The following is a 21,278-nucleotide window of genomic DNA, read 5'->3' on the forward strand; positions in this document are numbered from 1 at the left end:
TATGGCAGGAAAAATGAGAAAATTGCTTGAAGTGAAATGCTTCTGTTATTTTCCTTGTTTTCTTGTGTGATACTCTTACCTGGATTTTTTGTCAATCCTTTCTGTTATTGGGAGTTCAGACATCGGTGAAGTGCTCACTCTCACCTACCTATTTCATTTGGTCCATTTAGGTCTTTCTAAGCTTTTTGTCCCCGTGCAGCAAACACCCCAAGGTACTCTGAAGAGAAAAAGGGGAATTGTATTTGATGACTTAAAAATGGCTAAGAGAAAGCGGACTATGTTCTAGAGACTATCTGAAGTAAGCTTCTGTTTTGCAGTTGTGTGGAGTTCAGGAAAGTGGAGTCAAATCCAGGTGGATTCTTTAAATTCCAGTTTTCTGTTCATATTTGTACAAAGCAGGCTGTCCAAGAGTACTTAGAAGCTCTCTTTGAAATTGTGAGTGTTTGAAGAAAATTGTAAATGGGCTGGTGGCTCAAGTATGTAAAAACTAAAATGGAATTTTGTTGTTCTGTCTCAAAGTGTTTGGGTTCAGTAAACTTGAAAGTCATAATTGTGTTTCCTTAAGACAAAAGAAGTAGGAGAAGCACTACACAAATGCAGCGGTGGAAACACCTGTCTTTGTGTGCTGGTATCTGATGGGCTGGAGGGGCTGCTGTAGTATCTTTCCATCTTACTTCACTTAGTTGCCTGTACAGTAGTTGGCATGAATATTTAAATGTCCTCTTTATGTTTAAAGCATAAATCAACTGAATGTGTAGGATGGGGCTGAGTTTTTGATGTGAGTCTTGTTGGTTGCTTTCAAATTTTTTTTAAGGAACATGCTTATCAAGAAAATGGACTATGTTTTTATATTTCTTAATTAAAACCACATGTCATGCACTTTGTTATTGAGAACAATTGTATTACAGTAGTTGCTGTTGTGTTCCAACTCACTTGTTCTGTACTTTTTTAATGTTGAATTTTGGCAACTCATCTTGGTTGATAACTGGAAGTATAGAAAATTTTTTTTCTCCACACTTAAATACCTTATGCTGAAAGGAGCATCTGCCATTCTGGTCATCCTGCATGCACATCTGTGGTATATATTTTAACATTTATATACAGCACTGGGGGTAACAAAGTGCTGACAGGTTTTAAATAACAGTTCTCACAGGTAGGTCCTGTGATTTTAGCATCAAGCTAAAATCCCTACTCACTGAGAGATGAGGGCATGCACTTTGAGTAACTTTTCCAAGAAATTTAATTTCAGGAGAGTGTAAAATGTAATCTAAAAAAAATTTTTTGGTAAGTGGTTTTAAAAAAAAACAACAAAAAAAAAAAAAAAAAAACCAATAAATGCAAATACTCTTTTCTTGTTCTTTACCATGTGTTGGTAAAGATATTATATTATATTATATTATATTATATTATATTATATTATATTAATGTTGGTAAATTATATTAATATTTAGTAAGTGATTCAGTGACTATTTCTGTATTTCCAATTGGATTTTATTTATTCTAATGCTATTGAAATATGAAAGAAATTAACTTGATTTATTAAGATAATATGTGTTTGGCTTGACTTCTGATTATTTATTTTGGTGTTTCTGCACTGGAATTGCAGATACTTGTTAGTATATATGATGTCTGGTTAGTGTCATTAGATGTCATTATTTGGTATCTTTTTAATATTGTGTCCTGGTAGCAGGCAGAGAAAACTTTTAAAATATTTCTGTAGGGAGATTTGTAACTGATAGTCCTCACACTGGTCATTATCTCATACTTAAGAGATGCTCTGAGTCCTGGTGTATCAGCATCAAAATGTTTATTCCCTTAGCTGCTTTATCAGTGTTACAGAGATTTGTCTCTGTGAATATCTGTTCCTCTGTATCTCATGAGACTAGTGTTGTTCACATCTTTCAAGCCTTCTAAAATTATATGGCAAAATTATATGAAAAATTATTTCCTAGCTGCTCTTCTTGTCTTTATAGGATGTGGCAGAGGTATAAAAAAGGGATATATTATTTATGAATCTTTTAAAATTTTGATAAAGTTAGTACTGCTTTCTATTTTTTATTCAAAATTTTGGTACAGGAACAGCTGTCTGGCTCTTTTGCCTATTGAATAAGAGCCTATTGAAAGATGTTGGAATGAAGTGCTGGGCTTTGTGGAAATGCAGTGTGCCATTGCTTCCATGGATATGTGTAGTAACTTGCTGTGTAAGCGACTGCCATCCTTGGGGGATGTAAGTTGTGTGCGTGATGTCTGGTCTTCACTTGAGAAGCTTTAAGCGGTAGCTTAGCAGCCTGTAGTACTGCCTTGTAAACTACAGCTGTGTGCAATAGAGTTTGCTTTTTACAGGTATTTACAGTAGATTTCACTTTAAATACTTCTTTAGTTATGATTCTCATGCTAAAACTATTGTTTGCAACAGTGAATGATGAAAATTTGAAATATGCTGATAAATGCCCTGACTTTCAGTAGGGCTTCTCTTGAAGACTACATTTCTTAACAGAATTAAATAGATAAATACAGAGCAGAAATTCACTGCTTTATTTATAGCATCAACCTGATCTTTTGCACTTCCCCCCAGTCCCAACATGTAATTCATATAGCTTTTAGATCTTCGAGCAAGCCTGTTTTTTTTCCCCAAAGTTTGGAAAGAGACTTGATTTATTTAAAATTATATTGTGGAAAATGAGTATTAACAGAGCTGTTAACCTTTATGTACACTGGAATATTGCCTTGTATCTAGTGTCTTAGCTCTCACCATCATTACTTTTTGCTGTACAAATAATTATACTGTTTTATCAGATAGAGGAAAATACAGAATTGTGAATATAATTAGCTGGCTTTAATTGCTGGCCTGGTCCTGATACATAGATGTACATTTCTGTGGGAAAGAGATAGTCTTAGAAACCACTTTTAGCACTGTTACTTTGATCATATTAAGACTTCTAATGCTATCTGTGTAATAAGCTGTTATGTGCTTTACACGAACATTTGGCTGTCATCTGACTCTTACTTTGCAAGAACATGACCCTGGGAATTGCTTTCATTGAGACAGATTAGGATTTGTAGCAAGTATGTCTTTGTGGACTCATTTTGTCCCTGAGGTGCCATTCAGATTGAGGTCTTCCCTCTAAGGTTTTCCTGTGATTTATATTCAGCATTTAATTAAGCATGCATATTTCTATCAAAAGTTTATTGATTGTCCCCCACCTAATTATGAAAATGCCAGTGTTTGTAGGACATGGTTGGATGGAATCATCATACAGGAAACCCGTCAAACAATTCCCCCCACAAATTCACTGCAAATTTTATCTGATGTTTTATTTAGCTAAGATGGGTTGAGAAGATTAATGTTTATTTGTATTTTGTAGTTTCCTGTATTGTTGGCAATATGTTTGGAGCTGAGCATGTTCAGTCATCTAGAATGCTTGAGGCAGGCAGAATAGTCTTGTCCACAGCTGTCTAGAATAACCTGATCATTAAATGTTCATTGACATTGAAATCAAATGTATGCTACTGTTAAGTGTACTGTCTTGAAAAAAACACTGGCATTTTTTACAGTAACTTGAAAGTATTCTCTTTACTTTGACTGTGCTTTTTCTCTCACAGGAAAATAAAATTAATCCCAAAAGATCATATGGGAATCATGCATTAATGCTCTTTCTAACTTAATTATTTAACACTTGTACAGTTTGAAAATGGTTTGAAATTTACTTTACAGTCAGACTCCTTGGTTACCAGTACAGTTAGACTCCTTGTGACTTGTCATTGATTGTGTAACTCATGCCTCATCCCCTCTTGTTCCCCCCCTCCCCATTCTGTAGAATTTTAGTCTTTGTTCCTTCTTTTTCCTTGTGTGATAATGCCATCTACATTTAGATGGGAAATGTTTCATCTTTAATTTTCTGAGTAAAGTGCCATATTTCAAGAATGGACAGTACAAAACAAAGCTTTGTATAAATTTTAATGTATATTTGCAGTTTTGTTGTTCGGTTTTTCTTTTAAATCAGGGTTTAACCTTTCAGTTTATTTTAAGTCACTCCACCTTAACTGAAGCAGCATTCTCCCAGATGTTGAGTTTGTGTTGCGGTGACTGCTTAGGAGAGTCTTTGTGTCAGAGTGCCTCTTGAGTGAATACATAGGTCACTGAAGCAGTGCTCTTTTTTGGGCAAATATCAGGAGACTGTTTCTTCTGTCCAGATGGTAGGATAGATGAGAGATAAATTTTGGGTTGATTGAGATCAGCATATTCTTTTTTCTGCTGCAAAATCAGTTACTGAATGAATAGGAAAAATAAATTGATCCATCAACTTGTAAGGTGGTTTTTAAATTAGGTTTTATTGTGTATGTACATCATCAGCAGGTGATAAATGTTCAGTGTATGTAGAGAAATTCCGAATGTACATTTTAAAAAGAGCCTCCACACACTGTGGTGCTTTCCACAGCAATGCTTCAGATTTCAACAGGAAATGTCTGTACTTACTGAGTTTTCATATAAGAAATGGTGCAAATACTTTCACTCTGCAAATCTACAACATGAAACTTAGGAAGATAACTAGAAAAACAGTTTTAGTCAGTATTCAAATACCTTAGTAGTAATCAGACTTTTAAAGGCACTGGTCAGATTTTGCCTTTGAGCAAATGTTTCATATGAGTTGATGTGTATCCAGAAAAGCAGTAAGTGGCTAGTAAATAGAAGTTTTTTTTTCATAATCATATGGTAGTTCAGCTCTAAAGTGTTATTTTTTAAGTTTACATATGGGTTTCTGTCTGCTCCCTTTCTTTGTTCATTCATCTTGTAAATGTGAACTAGTCTGTTTCAAAACATCTGAAACTTACGGTTTTACCTGGTACTTGAAGATTACAGTGTTTCACTTTCGACCCTCTGAAATGAATTGTATTTCTACTGTGAAAAAAATGCAGCTGCTTGATGCGATGAGGCTCAAACTTCATTTGAATAAGACCTTTTAAATAGAGAGCTACATTTGATACTACCATACAGATAGCTGACTGTAATTTATACAGTCATTTAAAAGAGTGGGTGGGTTTCATTATGGTATCGGGGCACAGACTTAGCGAGTTCATGGTGACAGTTTAGGTTCTGAGGCATGCCAGAGCTGCCCTTACAGGCTAAGGGCAACCACACCTGGGCAGTTTGAGACCACATCCAGCAACCTGACTCTTGCTCACTCCCTGCTCATCTCATGTGGTATTCTCCTTGGATGAGGAATATACTTCCCATTTGATCTTCAGTACTGAGGTTGTGTTGACATAAGCCTCTCCTTAGTAATCCTATTCGTCAGCTGAAGAACCTTTGTTCTTCACTTGAAAGCTTCTCTACAGTTTTAGTTATCCCTGATGACTTCATGCCAGCCTTGGAGATTGTACAGTTGAGAGTGCCCTCTAGGTTAGTATTGTTGCCCAAATAATGTAGATCTAAATGTCCATTTACTGCATTTACTACTGAGAGTTTTCTGGTTTACTCTTGAGTTGATATCTTCAATGCAATCTCTCATGGGTCAGCAGATCACTTGGCTGAATGGCAACAGCTAGCTTCAAAGCCAGTGTCCACTGCTTCCTGTGTACTTATTACTTGGTAGTGTCACCAATGTTCCTCTTCTACTTTTGACAGTCTGACTTTTTCCTAATCAGAGTATAGGTGACAGCAGGCACGAGTGGATTCTGTTGGGACTTCCCTTTGCCGTGCACGAATTGACTGTTCATTTGGATTGTTTGCTGGCTGTATTTAAGGAGTCCTTGTTTAGGTTGTCATGCAAGGGCCTGTTTAAGACAGCTTAGTTTCTTGGGAGCCTTTTGGAGATCTTTGGTAAATGTGTTTTGGTGGTCCAGTTAGTTTTATATCAGTGATTTCTCACTGTGCCCCTGGAGTCTTTCAGAGAAGAGCAATATGCTGAGATGTTGCCTTTCCTTACAACAGCTGCATGGAATTATATGTGTCCCCAGTAATACATTTATTTGAAGTAATTTATGCAATTTTTTCTGGTACAAACATTTAACATAACTGTTTCCTAATTCTCCCCTTGAACCCCTGTCAGAAATTTGTGTTGCTTTTCCTGTCTTTCAGAGCTATAAGTTTGAGACTGTTTTAAAGGAGAGTTCATGAATCATAGCTACCAAGTCTTGCATGCTGTAGTTCTGTTCTAATACTTCGTTATTTTTCACATTGTTGTGAAATGTTGTGAGCTTGTTATTTACATTATTGTAAACACACTTCAGGAGTATTCTGGTGTGGAATCGGTTTTTCCTTATGCATGTAGATTTAAAAAAAAAGGGGGTGGGGTGTGTGTATGTGTGTCTTTTTCTGTAGGTCTGTCTCCTATGAGTCCTCCTGTAATTGGTGATTATCCAGGACAAGCACTTTAGTAGATTTGCAATTCCTTCTTCCTTCTGAAAGGCACTGATTTTCATGCTTTCTCCTGTTTGTTTCTCAAACTTGATTGCACTATCTTTTGCACATACATTGCCAGCCTGAGTGATCACTCCCACTCCTCCCCAACCTTTTGAATATTACTACTGATTTTCTCAAGTGTATAATTTTATTTCAGAGAATTTTCTTGACTTTTCTATTTAACCATATTGCCTTTTTTTTTTCCCGGTTCATTTAAAGACTTATTTTATGTGAGGGCAAGCAGTTACCTTCTACAAATGAGCTTGAGTGTCTTACAAAACTAAGACACTGGTCTTAGAGAGCAAACTGGTTTAGCTAAAAATTTGTCGAAAAGGGCACACAGGAAAAATTAAGTCAGGATATAAGCACAAATTTTTAAATTACATGTGTCTTTAACCCAAGTTGTCCTGTTGGCTTTTGGCATATTCCTGATGAGTGGTGCTAAGGTACCCGCCTGTGCACAGCCGATGTCTCAGAGTTGTGTTCAACTCTTGTTTGTTTCCCAGCACCGTGTAGTGGCTTCCTCGATACTTTGAACTACCCCATTAGGGCCCAGATTATTTTGAAGCTGATGGCCTGGTCAGGTGTGGTCCCTGTGAGTATCTGCGTGAATCAGCAGTTCGCTCTCCTTACAGCTGTGTGTGTTGTAGGTAAAGGAGCTCTGGTGCCAGTCTCCTCTGGGACTGGTTTTAGATTGGCAAGGTTGGCTTCTTGAATCTAGGCTGTTTTCACATTTGCTCATGTACTTGTAAATTGCTTTTACTGATTAGTGTTTAGGGCTTGAGAATGCTGACCAGGAACACCCAAAATGACTCTGCTAAGAAACAGTATACAAAAAAAAGTTTCTGATGCTGTAGTGTTCTCAGAAGTAGTTTAGCTGTAGTTGCACAACATCCAGCCAAACAGTGGCCAGGATGAGTGATTACATTTTGGTAATTACCTGTGAGTAACTGGAAGCTGAACAGTGAGCTGCAAAACTCACTGTCTCCCACAGCACACTCTTGAAAAGCTGGCAGCCCACAGCTTGGACAGCCCACAGCTTGTGCTGGGTTCAGAACTGGCTGGATGGCTGGGCTCAGAAAGTGGTGGTGAACGGTGCTGCATCCAGCTGGCAGCTGTAACCAGGGGTTTGTGCTGGGGCGAGTTCTGTTCAATAGTTTTATTGATGACATGGGTGAGCGTATTGAGTCTTTCATCAGTGAGCTGGGAGTGTGTGTCAATCTGCTGGACGGTTGGAGGGCTCTGCAGAGAGACTTGGAATGGTTGGAAGGGTAGGCAGAGTCCAGTAAAATGAAGTTTGATAAGTCCAAGTGCCAAGTCGTGCATTTTGGCCACAGTAACCCCCTGCAGCGTTATAGGCTGGGGACGGTGTGGCTGGACAGTGCCCATGCAGAATGGGACTTGGGGGTACTGGTGACAGCCAGCAGGACATGAGCCAGCAGTGTGCCCTGGTGGCCAAGAAGGCCAGTGGCATCCTGGCCTGTATCAGGAATAGTGTGGCCAGCAGGAGCAGGGAAGTCATGCCCATTCTTGGCACTGGTGAGGCCACACCTTCAGTGCTGTGTCTAGTTCTGGGCCCCTCAGTTTACAAAGGACGTTGAGACACTTAAACACGTCCAGAGAAGGGCAATGCGGCTGGTGGAGGGCTTGGAACACAAGCTGAGGGAGCTGGAGGTGTTTAGCCTGGAGAAAAGGAGACTCAGAGGTGACCTTACCACTCTATAACTTCCTGAAGGGTAGTTGTAGTCAGCTGTGGGTTGGTCTCTTTCACCAGGCAGCAACTGACAGAACCAGAGGACACTGCTGCACCAAGGATTGGATATTAGGAAAAAGTTTTTTTACAGAAAAAAGTGATAAAGTACTGGAATTGTCTGTCCAGGGAGGTGGTGGAGTCACCATCACTGGATGTGTTTAAGAAAAGTCTGGATGTGGCACTTGGTGCCATGGTTTGGTTGAGGTGTTAGGGCATGGGTTGGACTCGATGATCTTGAAGGTCTCTTCCAACCTTGTGATTTTGTGAAAACAGAAGACACTGATTGGCGATTTGGGTTTTTGCCTCTCTTCTCTGTTTTCCCTGTGGTGGTGAAGGGCATTCATATACCTGCATTTTAGAAATGTGTTGCTTTTTGTCATGTGAGCAGCATGTAAATAATTCAGAATATTTTGCAACAGCAATTAGCATTGGCATTAGTGAGAAGTAGTAACAGTTTTAAAAGTGGATGTCTAGCTGTGAAGTGGTTATAATTTCACAGTTTTAATGGAGAGCCTATCAAGCTGAGAAGACAGTCACTTCTGCTTGGACAAGCCTTTTTTTTTTCACTTGGTGTTTTGACAGCTATAGGAGGTTTTGGTTAAAACTCATTTTGACAGGAAAGGGTAGAAAAAGAAAATCTCATGTTTGCAAGGAGACCAAATCCTTGTCTCCTGGAAACTCAAATATGATGAAAGAATTTCTACTTATTACATTCAGCGATAAATTATTATAAGAAACTTGGGGAGCATGACCTAAATTTAAGATTGTCCAATCCTTTCCACTATGTGATCCTGTTCAGTCTTACAGTTTGGTTTCTTAAATATAAACAATTTTGAACTATGTTTTCTGGGCTAGTAGTTTGCCAAAATTGAGAAAATATTAGGAAGTTAAAGATACTGTAAATATCTGTATGGATATTAATCTGGCTCATTATATTGCATTTCTCGGGCTATATAGGAGAGGAGAGGGGTTTTTGGTTTTGTTTCTTTTTCAATTACTGTTTTATGGAAGAGCTGCAATTCTTCCTGTTTTCTAGGAAGGAAATAAAAATTTGGTTATGAATGATCATTCCTATTATCAGAACTCCATTTTTGAACTAACATGCTTCTAAACATGTGTTGTAAACAAAAATAAAAGTTAAGAATGTCCTTAAATCAGGTTTGGCACTTTGTGTCTGGTCTTTTTATGTCTGAAAGTAGCAAATATCAGCCAGTCCCTTCTCTTATAACACTTAGACCTGAAGGAGAAAATAACAGCATTTTGTTCAAAATCACATATTGTGGATAATCTGAGATTTTCACAGCAAGTAAATAGCTTTGGGGAGGAGTTACTTCTAATTACAGCCCATCAGTCATAGCTGTGAATTTAGTTTGTTGTAAAGTTTCACTGTGCAGCAAATTTCTGATGAATACCTGTCATGCTGGATTGTTTCTGCTGGGAGATGTATGTACCAGTCAAATGAACAGAGTCAATACTGCATCCAGGGAGAACATTGTTGCAAAACTACACTACCTGTGTGCTCTGGTTGTTTTGCTGGTTAGGTATTAGTGAAGTCAAGATGCTCTGCTTGAAATTGAGAACACAGCTGGATTTTTGCTTAAGCATTTGTAATACTTTCAATATATTACTTTCCTGGGTTAATGCAGTGAATGAATTGTTTTTACAGTCTGTTTTCTGTTTTAAGTGTCAAATTGCTACATGCTCATGCTCACTGGGCTTGATTTTGTTATTGTTGTTGTTTGTTTGTTTAATGGAAAATGAAAAGACCAGATTCAGCAGGCACATGATGATGAATATACTAAGTTAAGGTTTTGTTACACTTCCATAAAGGTATTCAAGTATATCAGTGTCTTTGCCCTGGAAAACTTAATAAGAGCTACCGTATTTGCATGTTTTAAGTATTTATTTTGTAACTTCATCTGAAATGCCTCCAGTATTTAGTGCTGGTAAAGTTAGATGGATGTATAGGGACCATTGCAAACAAGAATCTGCTCTCCTTTAAGCGTTTTGAATCTTACATTATATGTTACTGAGCTTTTTTTTTTCTTTCTTTAATGGGAATGTCTTTTCTTGCTTAATACATAAAATCCACTGAAAATTCGAAATGCTATTTTCTTGTGGGAAAATAATGTATTCTGCTTACAACTGCAGATTATATTTCTGATAGTGTTTTTTTTCTTGCAGTTGTACTCGCTAAATGATTATAAGCCACCCATTTCTAAAGCTAAAATGACACAGATCACCAAGGCAGCAATCAAGGCTATAAAGGTATGAAACCAGTTAACTTCTTTTGATCTCTTTTACATTTCTCAAGTATGTGAAAATAATTTTGTGAAATAGTCTAAAAATTGGCTTCAGAACTTCCCATCTCCCTTGTGCTTACAACTTCTAAGTTATGATCATATGTGATATCCGTTAATGCAGCAGAAGGCGAAAAGTGGTGTGTGACTTTCATTTGCTGGTTGTCATCTGTGAGAAAGAATTCTACCAATTTTTCTCCATCTGAATTCCATCAGATCTGAAAGACAGGGTTTTTGCCTCAGTTTACAAAGGAAACACTGACATGCCTGTTAACCGGTGAATAAATAGAAAATTACAATTCACCCTTCCTTCTCCCCTCTCTCTCTTCCTCCCTCCCCAAAATTTATGCATGCCTTTGGATCAATACAGCTGTTCATTTTTCTGAATTCCTAGCATACCTTTTCATGGATATTGTTCATAGATTTCAGTTTTCTTGTTGCTTGGATACAAATTAAGTTCAAGTCTTAGTGCGCTTATTAAAGATTATTCCTGCTACAAAGTAAAACTAATTGCTAAACAATGGCACAGCAGAAAAAGTCACTGAAAAATGGTGAAGGAAAGAAGTATGCCACTAGTGTTAAGCATTAAAACAAATGGAAACTTAGAGCTGGAGAGGTAGAAAAGAGGCCAGTCCAAACATATGCTTTTCCTATCTACATTCTTTGGCTGACAATGAAGATATGTTTTCAGATAATGAAATCCATATTGGTGTTTTGTGTAATTGGGAAAGAGTAATTTGATGACTGAAGAGTGAAATTCAGTAAGTTAAAGCCTGTATGTTGCAATATAATGGAAATGCTGAAAACTTGTATAGAACTTAAGTAGTAAATCATAATAGATGGTTCTATTATTTAAGCAATTAAATTATACCCAAATGTTTTATTATGTACTCAACTTGGAGATCCTACTTCCACTCTTACCATTTCAGTGATAATATTTAATTGTGCAAAGTGGTTATTTCAATTATTGACATGATTTAGAGCCATTGTGATTATATGTGAGATTTAAAAAAACAACTCCATGAAAGGCCAACTTTAAAGAAAAAGTATGCAGTCAATGCTATTAATTAATGAAATGCAGAGAAGTTGTATGTTTAGTAACATTAGGTGAAGATACTCAGTTGTGTACAGTAAACTAACCATGTGTTTTGGTGGAACAATTATATTATTCTCCTAGTTCTCAATAAAGAAGTATGTTATTCAAAAAATCCAGTGTAAAAAACCTTTAAGAAAAAGAAGAAACACTGATATTAGCTCTTTTATATGCTATGAAGTGTTTTAAGGAAGATTGCATGCTCAGCTGTAGATATTGGATTGCTATTTAATAATCCAACGTTTCTGCTTCTGGTTTTGCTATCAATATAGCAACATACTTGAACAAGTATATGCATCTTCATATTTTCTCTGTTGAAATGCTATTATATTTTTCAGTTCTACAAGCATGTTGTACAGAGTGTTGAGAAATTCATTCAAAAGGTAAGTCACTTAAGTGGGAGTTTAGGTTCACATATGTATTAATATTTTTATCACATATTAGTTTATCTCCATTTTTAGTCACATTCAGTTTCTGCTAATAATCGGCAGCAGATCATAACCCATGATGCAGAATGACTAATACTTTGTTCTCATTTTGTTCTTTGATCTGAATCACTGTGGATACTGTTTTAGGACTGCTTCTTTGTGTATTTATTTAATGCTAAAATGACTGTCAGTGAACAGCTAACAGCAAAACAGCAAAAATTGACAGTTGTTTGGCTACTGACAGTTGCTTTTGCCTTTCTGCCAGGTTTTCCCATTGATTTTAAAGCTGAAGGGAAGATGACCTTCAGCCTCAATCTTTTTTGTAGAAGGAGATGTAGCATTTCAGTTGGTGGTTCTTGCAAATAAATTATATATGGCTAGACTAGAATTACTTTTTGGGAAGATGGTAGTATTAATTTTAAGATTCTTTCTAGCAAAGAAATTTATAGCACTTTCTTTTCTTGCAACAGTTAATTATTCTTGGGTAAAACTGCATTTTGCTTCCAGTTGGAAATGCATGGATTCAAATTTGTGAGTCTTCCCTGCTTATGTGTTGTACCTGATTGTTCAGTTGGTCATTTTGATACTGACTTTCTTCTCTCTTTGTAGATAGCAATAAATTATGATCAAATTGAAATTTAGTTTTGACAAACAAGCTAGAGAAGTTAGGCTGTTAATGTTGCAATGGTGGATGCAATTTTCCTTCTGCTACTGTTTTTACAAAGCAGTCTGGATTGTTCTGTATTAGTAACCTGTCTTGCTCATGAACTTTTATTCCTTGTTGCCCGGTGTACTCTGCAGTGCCTTTTGACAGTGGCTGGACAGTGTAAACAGGTTTCAGTTTCAACCTGGTGTTTTTATCTGCCTCAGAACTATTTATCAATGAAATATTTAGGTACTAGTACATCAGTCCTATGTGAAAAAAGTGTCATATGTGTGTTTCAAAGCAGTAGTAAAGACCAGTAGTATACCGTGCCAACACTGCTAGCTTTTTGTCGAGTAGTTGTTTTTTGAGTCCTTGATTCTGACTTCTTCCCTCTCTGAGACAGGGATCACCATCCTCTGATACCTGTTCAATGCTGCAGCTGAACACAGCAGTAGGAGAGCAGGAATACATGTAATCTATCTCTGACCAGTATCACTTTGCAGTTCCAGGTCCTGAAATTAGCTCAGAATTGTCTGAGTTCCAAACAGTGCTTTTCAGTTACAGTGGTGTGACTGGCAGTTCAGTATTCATAGGCACAAGAGAAGTTTTACTCTGTGCATGAATGAATAGCAATTTGTCAGGATTGGGACTGAATGTTCTTGACCCTTCCACCAGCTACTTTGAGTTATCTTTACATGCCTTCATTGTCCGGTACTGCTCAATGAGGAAGTTCTGCACTGTTCATTGCTGGTTAGAGAAAGCAGATTTATGTTTTTATTGGTAACCTTGTTAATGGTTGCCCTGGATTAGATGATTCCCTTTGGTGGTCATGCTGAGGGGTTTTTAATTATTTAATGAACAATTTTGTGAAATGTGCAACTTAATAACTTTAAATAACTTTTTGCTTTAATAGAATGACAGATAAGCAGATGAAAGCTAGGTATTTGATATTAAAGGGCTTAAATTGTATGTTTGGAGAATAATTGGATGTTTTCTACAAGCAGTCACTTCAAGTTAAAACTCAAGGTGACTGAATCTTGTATTAAAATCTGTTTTAGACCTAACTAGAGTGATGTCAGTGCCATCTCAGATAGTTTGCTCTCTTCATCCTTCACAGCTCCAGTATTTTCTTTTGTAATTTCATGACGTTACTGAAACTTCAGATAAAGTAATTGCCCATGACATTCTTCATTTTGTGACACTGAAACTCACTGGTCTATTGTTATTTTGGTTGACTGCTTTATTCTTTGGCAAAAGATCACTTCAGGGGTCAAATGATCACATTTCATATATGTGAGATTATTCCATTGGAGAGCCCGATTTAATGTCTTTGAGTAAGCAAATTGCATTGTTGATTACTCACCCAGAAAATAAATAAATATTTGTGTCTAAAGGCTTTTCCATCTGAGATTAGGGATATGCAGGTTCACTGTCCCAGTTTTAATTATTATTTAATTTTTTACGTGTATTTTATTGCCTTTTCCATATAATCTATATTATTGCATTATTATCATACTTTGCTTTCTTTATGTGCCATGTTTTAAAATACTTCAGCGAATATATGTCCTGAGTTTTCTTTTTGAATTTCTGTGAGCTTTATTAATTTGAATATTGTGAAAATTTGTATACCTGTCTGTTCTGTATGCAGAATACTCTTGTTTAATAATTTAAATAAAATTTCAGAACCTACAGTACATTGAAGTGATTTTCTGGAGACAGTATATTATATCCAATTTAAGCTTAACATTGCACATGTATTCCTTAAAGGATGTCACACACATTCGAAAAATAGAGGGTGCCACACTTAAATACATTGAACCATGTTTAGAACCTAAAGAAAGGCTTTCTGAAGGTTGCAAGTGTTAGCAAATCAACACTTTTCAAAACAGAACATTTGTGTCTAGGGCATAGTAAAATTAATATTCTGAAGTGTTTGTTCGGCACTTTATTAAAGATTATTAACTTAGTGTGTTGCATAGTATGTCTACAGGACCAGAGAGGAAAAGGGTGTCCTTTCCCATGTTTTCCATAATACCTTGTGTGATATACACCCAATATTTATTAAGTGAATCTATAACATAATGTATACTGATGATGACTTAATTAAACTTTTGGACCATGTTTCATTCTGTCTTAAAACTGGTTGCAGTAATGTGGTGTAATTACTTTGCAATTAAAAGACAAAAATTTTGCGATTAGTTGTTAAGAAAGTAAAATTACATAATTAATTAGTATTTTAGTTAGCAGACATGCCTTATGAATATCATGCTGTTTGTAAATTATGCAAGTTTTCCAGAGTTGTAAAATAAATATTGTTATATTCTCAACCAAACAGATATCTCCATAAATATGTTTTTCTTCTGCAGTGGAGGATATACCACACCCTAATTACAACAATGTAAAATAAAGTAAACAAATTTTAACTTTAATGTTTACTTTGATTATAAAGAAGGACAAAAATATCCTGGGTTACATTTACAGCTAGTCCAAATTTACTGTTAAGTATTTGGTCATGCTTTTTGCAGTACTGTTAAAATAGATTGTAAGTTTTAAAAGGATATGTGGTTTGTATGTTAATTTTTTTAATAGATAGATTTTTTAAAAGTCAGTTCTTTAGCAGTAAGAAATTAATTTTATATCATTTACATATCTTCAGAATGCATATAGATGTGATAATTTAAACATTAGAGGTTAGAGGTTATTTGAGAAAGCTTCATTTTCCAGGACAATTTATAAAATAGAGAACATTTCAGTATTCTTGGACCCACTTAAAAATTAGAGAGGATTGTTTGTATTTACTCTGCCATTGATGGTTTTGGTTATTTTTCATGTATGCTCTTTTTAAATTACCATTCCTTCTAGTGCAAACCAGAGTACAAGGTGCCTGGTCTGTATGTCATTGACTCCATCGTGAGACAGTCTCGGCATCAGTTTGGACAAGAAAAGGATGTATTTGCACCAAGATTCAGCAATAACATCATCAGCACTTTCCAGAACTTGTACCGTTGTCCTGGTGATGACAAGGTAAACCACTTACAGACCTTTCTAGTTAAAACAATTGTTAGCATATCACCTATAAAGAATAAAGATTTTCATCTCACGTTTTACTTGCTGGAGGGGATCCACTTATAAACTTGCCTTGTATATGTATTTCTTAATAATGCATGTCTTAGTGTAGGGATTGGAAAGATACATCCAGTGAGATTAATTAGAGTTTTGAAAAGGTCGTCTTTCCTTTGGTTCTATGATTATCCAGCAGCTAAATAAGGTTTAACTTGTATAGTTTGACACACTAGTTCCCTTGGATCACAGTAGCTGACATAGCCACCAAATTCTGTTTCTAAAAGATTGGCTGGAAATAACGGAGTGCAGGCAGTTTAACATCCTTCATATTTGTCCCTTAGTTGTAAAATAGGTAGTGTTTCTTCTTATTGAATAACTGAAGAAAGGTGGAGGATTCTAAGGGTTTTGTCTTCACAGAAATTCATGTTATAGGGTCATTAGGTAAAGTAGTAAGGGAGGCTGGAGGCTACAGGAGGAGTTGTGTTTAGAATAGTTACATGCATTCCTACAGCTGTATTTTCAACCAGAGATATGAAAATCCAAGGCATCCATGGAGGGTGATTAAGGCACATTCAGCCATTGTGTTATCTTAGGATTCCTGCCTTTTTAGAGTAGTTAAGACCGCTACAGGAAAATGTGTCAGGAACTGGAAATTTTGCTTGGTTGGATAAACTTTGCTAAGGATGTCTGTCTTCTCTTCTGCAACTGAGTTCTGAGGTGTTGCTGAACAGGTTATTTAAGTTAAATGACATTTTTCAAATCGGGTTTTAGGTTATCTGTGTGATTAACTTGTGCTGCTTCAATTATACAGTGTTTTACTGTGACTTTTTTTTTTTATAAATAGGCATGATTTTTTAACTTCTATTTTTTAGTGTGTTTTGTAAACTCATTTAGCTTGCTACTTTGGGAAATGTACTAATACAGAAAAACCCTGATGTACTGAAGGAGAGATTGGAACAAGGATGGATGCAAGTACTCAGTTTGTGTCTAGTTTAACAAATATATAATAAATTTATTGTAGGCTAAGAAATTTCACTATTTGCCTAAGATATTTCAATGCATGGCAATTAATTTATTGCATTAGAGGTGTTTGATGTGAAGAGAGAGTAAAACCTACTCTGTTTAGGGTCCACAAAAGTCCTGTCAGGTTCATTTCTAGGATATTTTTCACCTCAGTTTAAAACTGTACTTTTCAATCCTAAGTCCTGCTGCTGTGCTGCATATGGATTCAGTATTGTAGGAGGATCTTTGTGTTGCGAAAGTAGATATCCTATGCATTGCCTAGCAAAAAAAATGAGCTATCAGAGACCAAGATATGTACCTGGTTTGTAACATTTTGATGTTTGATCTGATTGAAAGGCATAATGGAGAAACACAGCAGTTATCTTTATACAAGCAAATGTAGAACTTGTTTTTAAATCAAACAGAAATGCAGTAACATTTCATTTAAAGTAACAACAAAAACACCTCACTGATTCCTTTGTCTGGCCCAGAGAAAGTGCAAGGTGTGGGTAGATATGGAGCCACAGAAACAGTTTTATATTGCTGTTCTGGAGAGATGAGGGAAGTTAGAGTCTCTGATGGACTTGACAAGGACTGCTTATAATACAGACTTTAAAGAAGAAGAGCTCAGATACCGAAATGCTGAGTGTACACTTTCAGGGATTTCTTTAAGGGAACTCTAAATTGCATCTTCCATGCAGTGAAAATTCAGCACTTCTCTATTATAGTTAAGGATCCTCTTGTAGTTCTGGACAAACAGACTTCTTTTCCTTTGCTTTGAACACTGTGGCTAAGCGTCCTATGTTCTTGTTTCATAGAACTCAAGTAATTAAACCACCTTTGTGACAGCAAATGCCAGATCCTATGAGGAATTTCCTGCTCTTTGTAATGCAACTGATTTTTTTCCCCCAAAATAAAGCAAAGTCTTTCCTTTTGGTGGAAGTTAAACTTACTGAAAAAAAGATAACTTTTTTCTAAAGATCTGCTTAGGAAGCAGATCAGAATGATGATCAGTTTGTGATGTAATAGAATGCTTTTGTTGTAATAGAAAAAAAATGTAATAGAAATGTAAGCTGAACAACGAGTTACAGCTAATGGAATTGTATGAAGTCTTAATTTTGGGGATTTTTTCTTCCCCATGATTCATCTTTTTTAATATTGCTATGTATTTTCAATAGGCAGGTAATTGTGTTTGAGTTTAAACTTTTAAATTCTTCACTTCGTCAAGAGAGCTTGCAAAATATGAAGCTGCTTTTCTAATAAAAATATTTAGGACTCTTAATAGTATATGTCCATTTTTCAATGCGCTTAAATTATTTTGGTTCACAGGCAGGACGGAATTGCATTTAGATATGTTAAGTATAAAAAATTAGCAGACTAATAATTCATTATTTTAATTATTTGTAATGCTTTAAAATGCTTCCTTAAAATAATTTTCCTTCCATGTCATCTTGCAAAACTAAAGGCGCATTTTTGGTTGAGAGAACATCGTCACCTGTGTGTAGTAGCTCTTTGCTGTTGCCTAGGCTCAGTCTCAGGTTCATAGTTAAGACGTCTTTGGTGTGACCCAGTATAACTGTTCCTACTGTTTGCAAACCTAACGGTCCTTCAGTCTAGACAGATTAAATTTGCTAGCTAAGAATTCCATAATCAATAACAAGAAAAATAAGCATGACTCAGATATTTTGCTGTCTTTTCTTCATTTTAGAGTAAAATTGTTAGAGTGCTAAATTTATGGCAGAAGAATAATGTGTTCAAGAGTGAAATTATTCAGCCTCTCTTGGATATGGCAGCAGGAATTCCTCCTCCCGTTGTGACCCCTGTCTTGCCCAGCACTACAGCTGCTATGAGCAACAATACGCCAGGTAAACAAAGCCAGATGGAAGTCATACTTTGAATCAAAACACTTCTGTCAGCTTTGGTATGTTGCCTGTTAACATGCTGAAATATCTCACTCAGATGAATGCTAGAAAGAAGTATATTACAAACACCATCAAATCAGGGAAACAGGAAAACATTATTTTAAAAGAGGGCTTGATCATTTTGTGCTCTGAGCATCTGTCTTGCTTATGTAGGTAGATGTCAAGAAAATGAATTTTTAACTTTTCACTTCATCAAAGTTTTTTCTTTTGATGCTGGGATATAAGGGAAATTGGCCAGATAGGAATGGCTTTTGGCACCTGCTTTTGTAACCCACCTTTTGCTGATCCCATGCTGCAAAGGAATGATCTGGACAAATTCACCTTAGCTTTCATTGGCAAAGCAAATATGTGAGTTTTTCAGATCTTGGAGTGCCTTTTCTGCATCTTCCGGCTCAGTATTTTTTATTTTTATATCCTACAACTACATTAAATTGTTGGATTCACAAGTCATAAATTCTGATGCAAATTGACTTTTAAAACAGTAATCTAGTCATATTTAGCGTTCATTGGTGTACCTCTACTGATGAGCTATAAATACAAAAGTATTTGTGGGTATGGAGGATTCTTCTGTCTTATGGCATGAAACAAACTATCAGAGTGCTGATTTAGTCCAGCGTTTCTCTTGAGAAAAAAACAGTAAAACAAGCAATCCTCATGAATCCAGCAGGTTGAAATTTTTAGTAGAATCTTTAAGACTCTTCCTGGGGATAAAGTGCAAGTTCAGTGAGATTTGGACTAGCCGACAAGTAGATTGCTAACAATTACCTTTTGATATATGTAGTTTCCACTGAATCTTTTGGAATACTGTGTGAAATCTATTTATTTTGCCTTCATCAGTGTTTTTGTTAAGAGTCCCACTAGTCCAAACTACTAACACTAAGTAATTTTGCTACTTGAGAAATGTTGATGCGAGTCTGTATTATTTTGGTGTGCTGTCATGTATGTCAGAAAAATAGTTTCAATGGATGTGCTTTCTCAGTGTTTAATAACAGCAGGTTTTTTTCTTCTCTAACACTGTTTTTATTTTCTGTGTAAGACATTTTTGCATATTCATTTTTCTCTTTTTTAGGTACACCTGTAACTCCAGTTACCCCAGCCAATGTGGCGCAAAGTTTGCCTGATCCTTGGGTATCTCAGATTGCTAACACAGACACCCTTGCTGCTGTTGCACAGATTTTACAGAGTCCTCAAGGCCAACAGGTAATTTTGTAGACAGTTACACTGTAGACACTGTAGACAATCTGATACTTTGTGTCTTTAAGGTACAGGTAAGGAATGCTTTAATGTGTAACTCTTATATTTATGTCTAGTATCCATGTTAACTTTCCCATGAGGTTGTTCATCACAAGTAAGTTCCAGGTCAATTAAAACTCCATGTTACCTTTTGGAGCCAGCCCTGTTTAAAGCCAGCACCTTTGAAGACATAAAGTGTCTCAGAAGGTGATTTCAGATAAGGTGGTCTGTAATACATACTTGTCTGTATTGATGATAAGTACAGATCTATTGCAGATTACTAAATCAAGAGCAACAATAAGATTTCATGGATATAGATATGAATTAGAATGCCAGTTAAAGCATATGTCTCTGTTGGATGCCTGAAGAAGAGCTAAACATTGTACAGAATTACAGAATGAGAGCAAACTTCTTCAGCAACTGTACTGTGTATTGATTCCATTTTTTATCTTTCCATCAGCTAAACATAGATTTTATTTTGCAGCATTCAAAAATAAGATTTTGGAAGTTACTGTGTTCTTCAGTCTTTAAAAGCTCAACTCCAAAAATGTCTTGATGTCCAGCATCACAAAAACTGCTTATCCTAATAACGTGTGGTTACATAAGTTAAGCACACACAATTGGCTTTCTGTAAAAATGTATGTCATTTTTCAGGCTGTGCTAGAGCTATTGCACCTGCATAACTTTGGCATTGTGATTTTTATTTGGACTGAGGTTGTTCTACCTGCTGGCATACTAAACAAAAATCCTCACGCATATGAATAAGAAGCAGTGGCCAGTTAAAGCTGTGGTTCTGGCAACTTTACTTAGTGAGAATGTTTTACAGTATTTAGCTAGCTAGAGTTGTCTGTAATTGTTCAAAAGTCAAGTGGAGGGAGTATTTTTATCTGATTACACTGGAAGAAACAAAGTCACAAAAAGCAAAGCAAAATGAGTTTGTGGGATACTTTGAGAAATGTGAAGGAAAAATAGTGGACTAGCTTTTAAAAAAGGAAAGGATATGAAATAAGAGTGGTAAATATGTGGAAAGTCAGTGAGGTAATGTTAAAGATTGTTGCTTAGAGAATATAGAAAAAGAAAAGCGAGAGAAATGAAAATGAGAAGGGAATTAAAATTTTAAAGACAGCAGATCACAAATAAATAACATTTGGATATTTAGCTCAAAATAGTCTTAAGCAGAAGAGAAGAGACAGACTGGGTACACAATAAATATGTACATGCAGATGTCTAGGATTGGTAGAGGAGCTGTGATATTTGCTTACGTCCTGTCTGTCTCTTTTCTTCTTGTTCTCCAAACCAGTCCTTCTACCACAGCCTCTCCCCGGCTCCCCAGCTCCAAAGACCTTGATTTAATCCTACTGTTGTGTTTTATAGGTGAGAATGTGTGCAGGTAAATTGAGAGTCTAGACATAAGAGAGGGCTGACTAAGAAAGAT

At 36.2% G+C, this 21,278-nt stretch overlaps 1 protein-coding gene across 3 annotated transcripts in view; it reads left to right on the forward strand.

Annotated features, from left to right (window-relative positions):
• Positions 1-21,278, forward strand: part of SCAF8 (SR-related CTD associated factor 8) — a 151,025-nt gene that overhangs the window by 9,516 nt on the left and 120,231 nt on the right. For all 3 annotated transcript variants that reach the window (XM_041423963.1, XM_041423962.1, XM_041423961.1), the window contains exons 2-6: positions 10,341-10,424; positions 11,888-11,932; positions 15,486-15,647; positions 18,397-18,553; positions 19,680-19,810. In XM_041423963.1, coding sequence (XP_041279897.1) covers positions 10,341-10,424; positions 11,888-11,932; positions 15,486-15,647; positions 18,397-18,553; positions 19,680-19,810 — 579 coding nt within the window. The remainder of the gene's footprint in view (positions 1-10,340; positions 10,425-11,887; positions 11,933-15,485; positions 15,648-18,396; positions 18,554-19,679; positions 19,811-21,278) is intronic.

This window comes from Onychostruthus taczanowskii, unplaced genomic scaffold, assembly GCF_017590055.1.
Source record: "Onychostruthus taczanowskii isolate IOZ18803 unplaced genomic scaffold, ASM1759005v1 scaffold8, whole genome shotgun sequence".
Taxonomy (NCBI): domain Eukaryota; kingdom Metazoa; phylum Chordata; class Aves; order Passeriformes; family Passeridae; genus Onychostruthus; species Onychostruthus taczanowskii.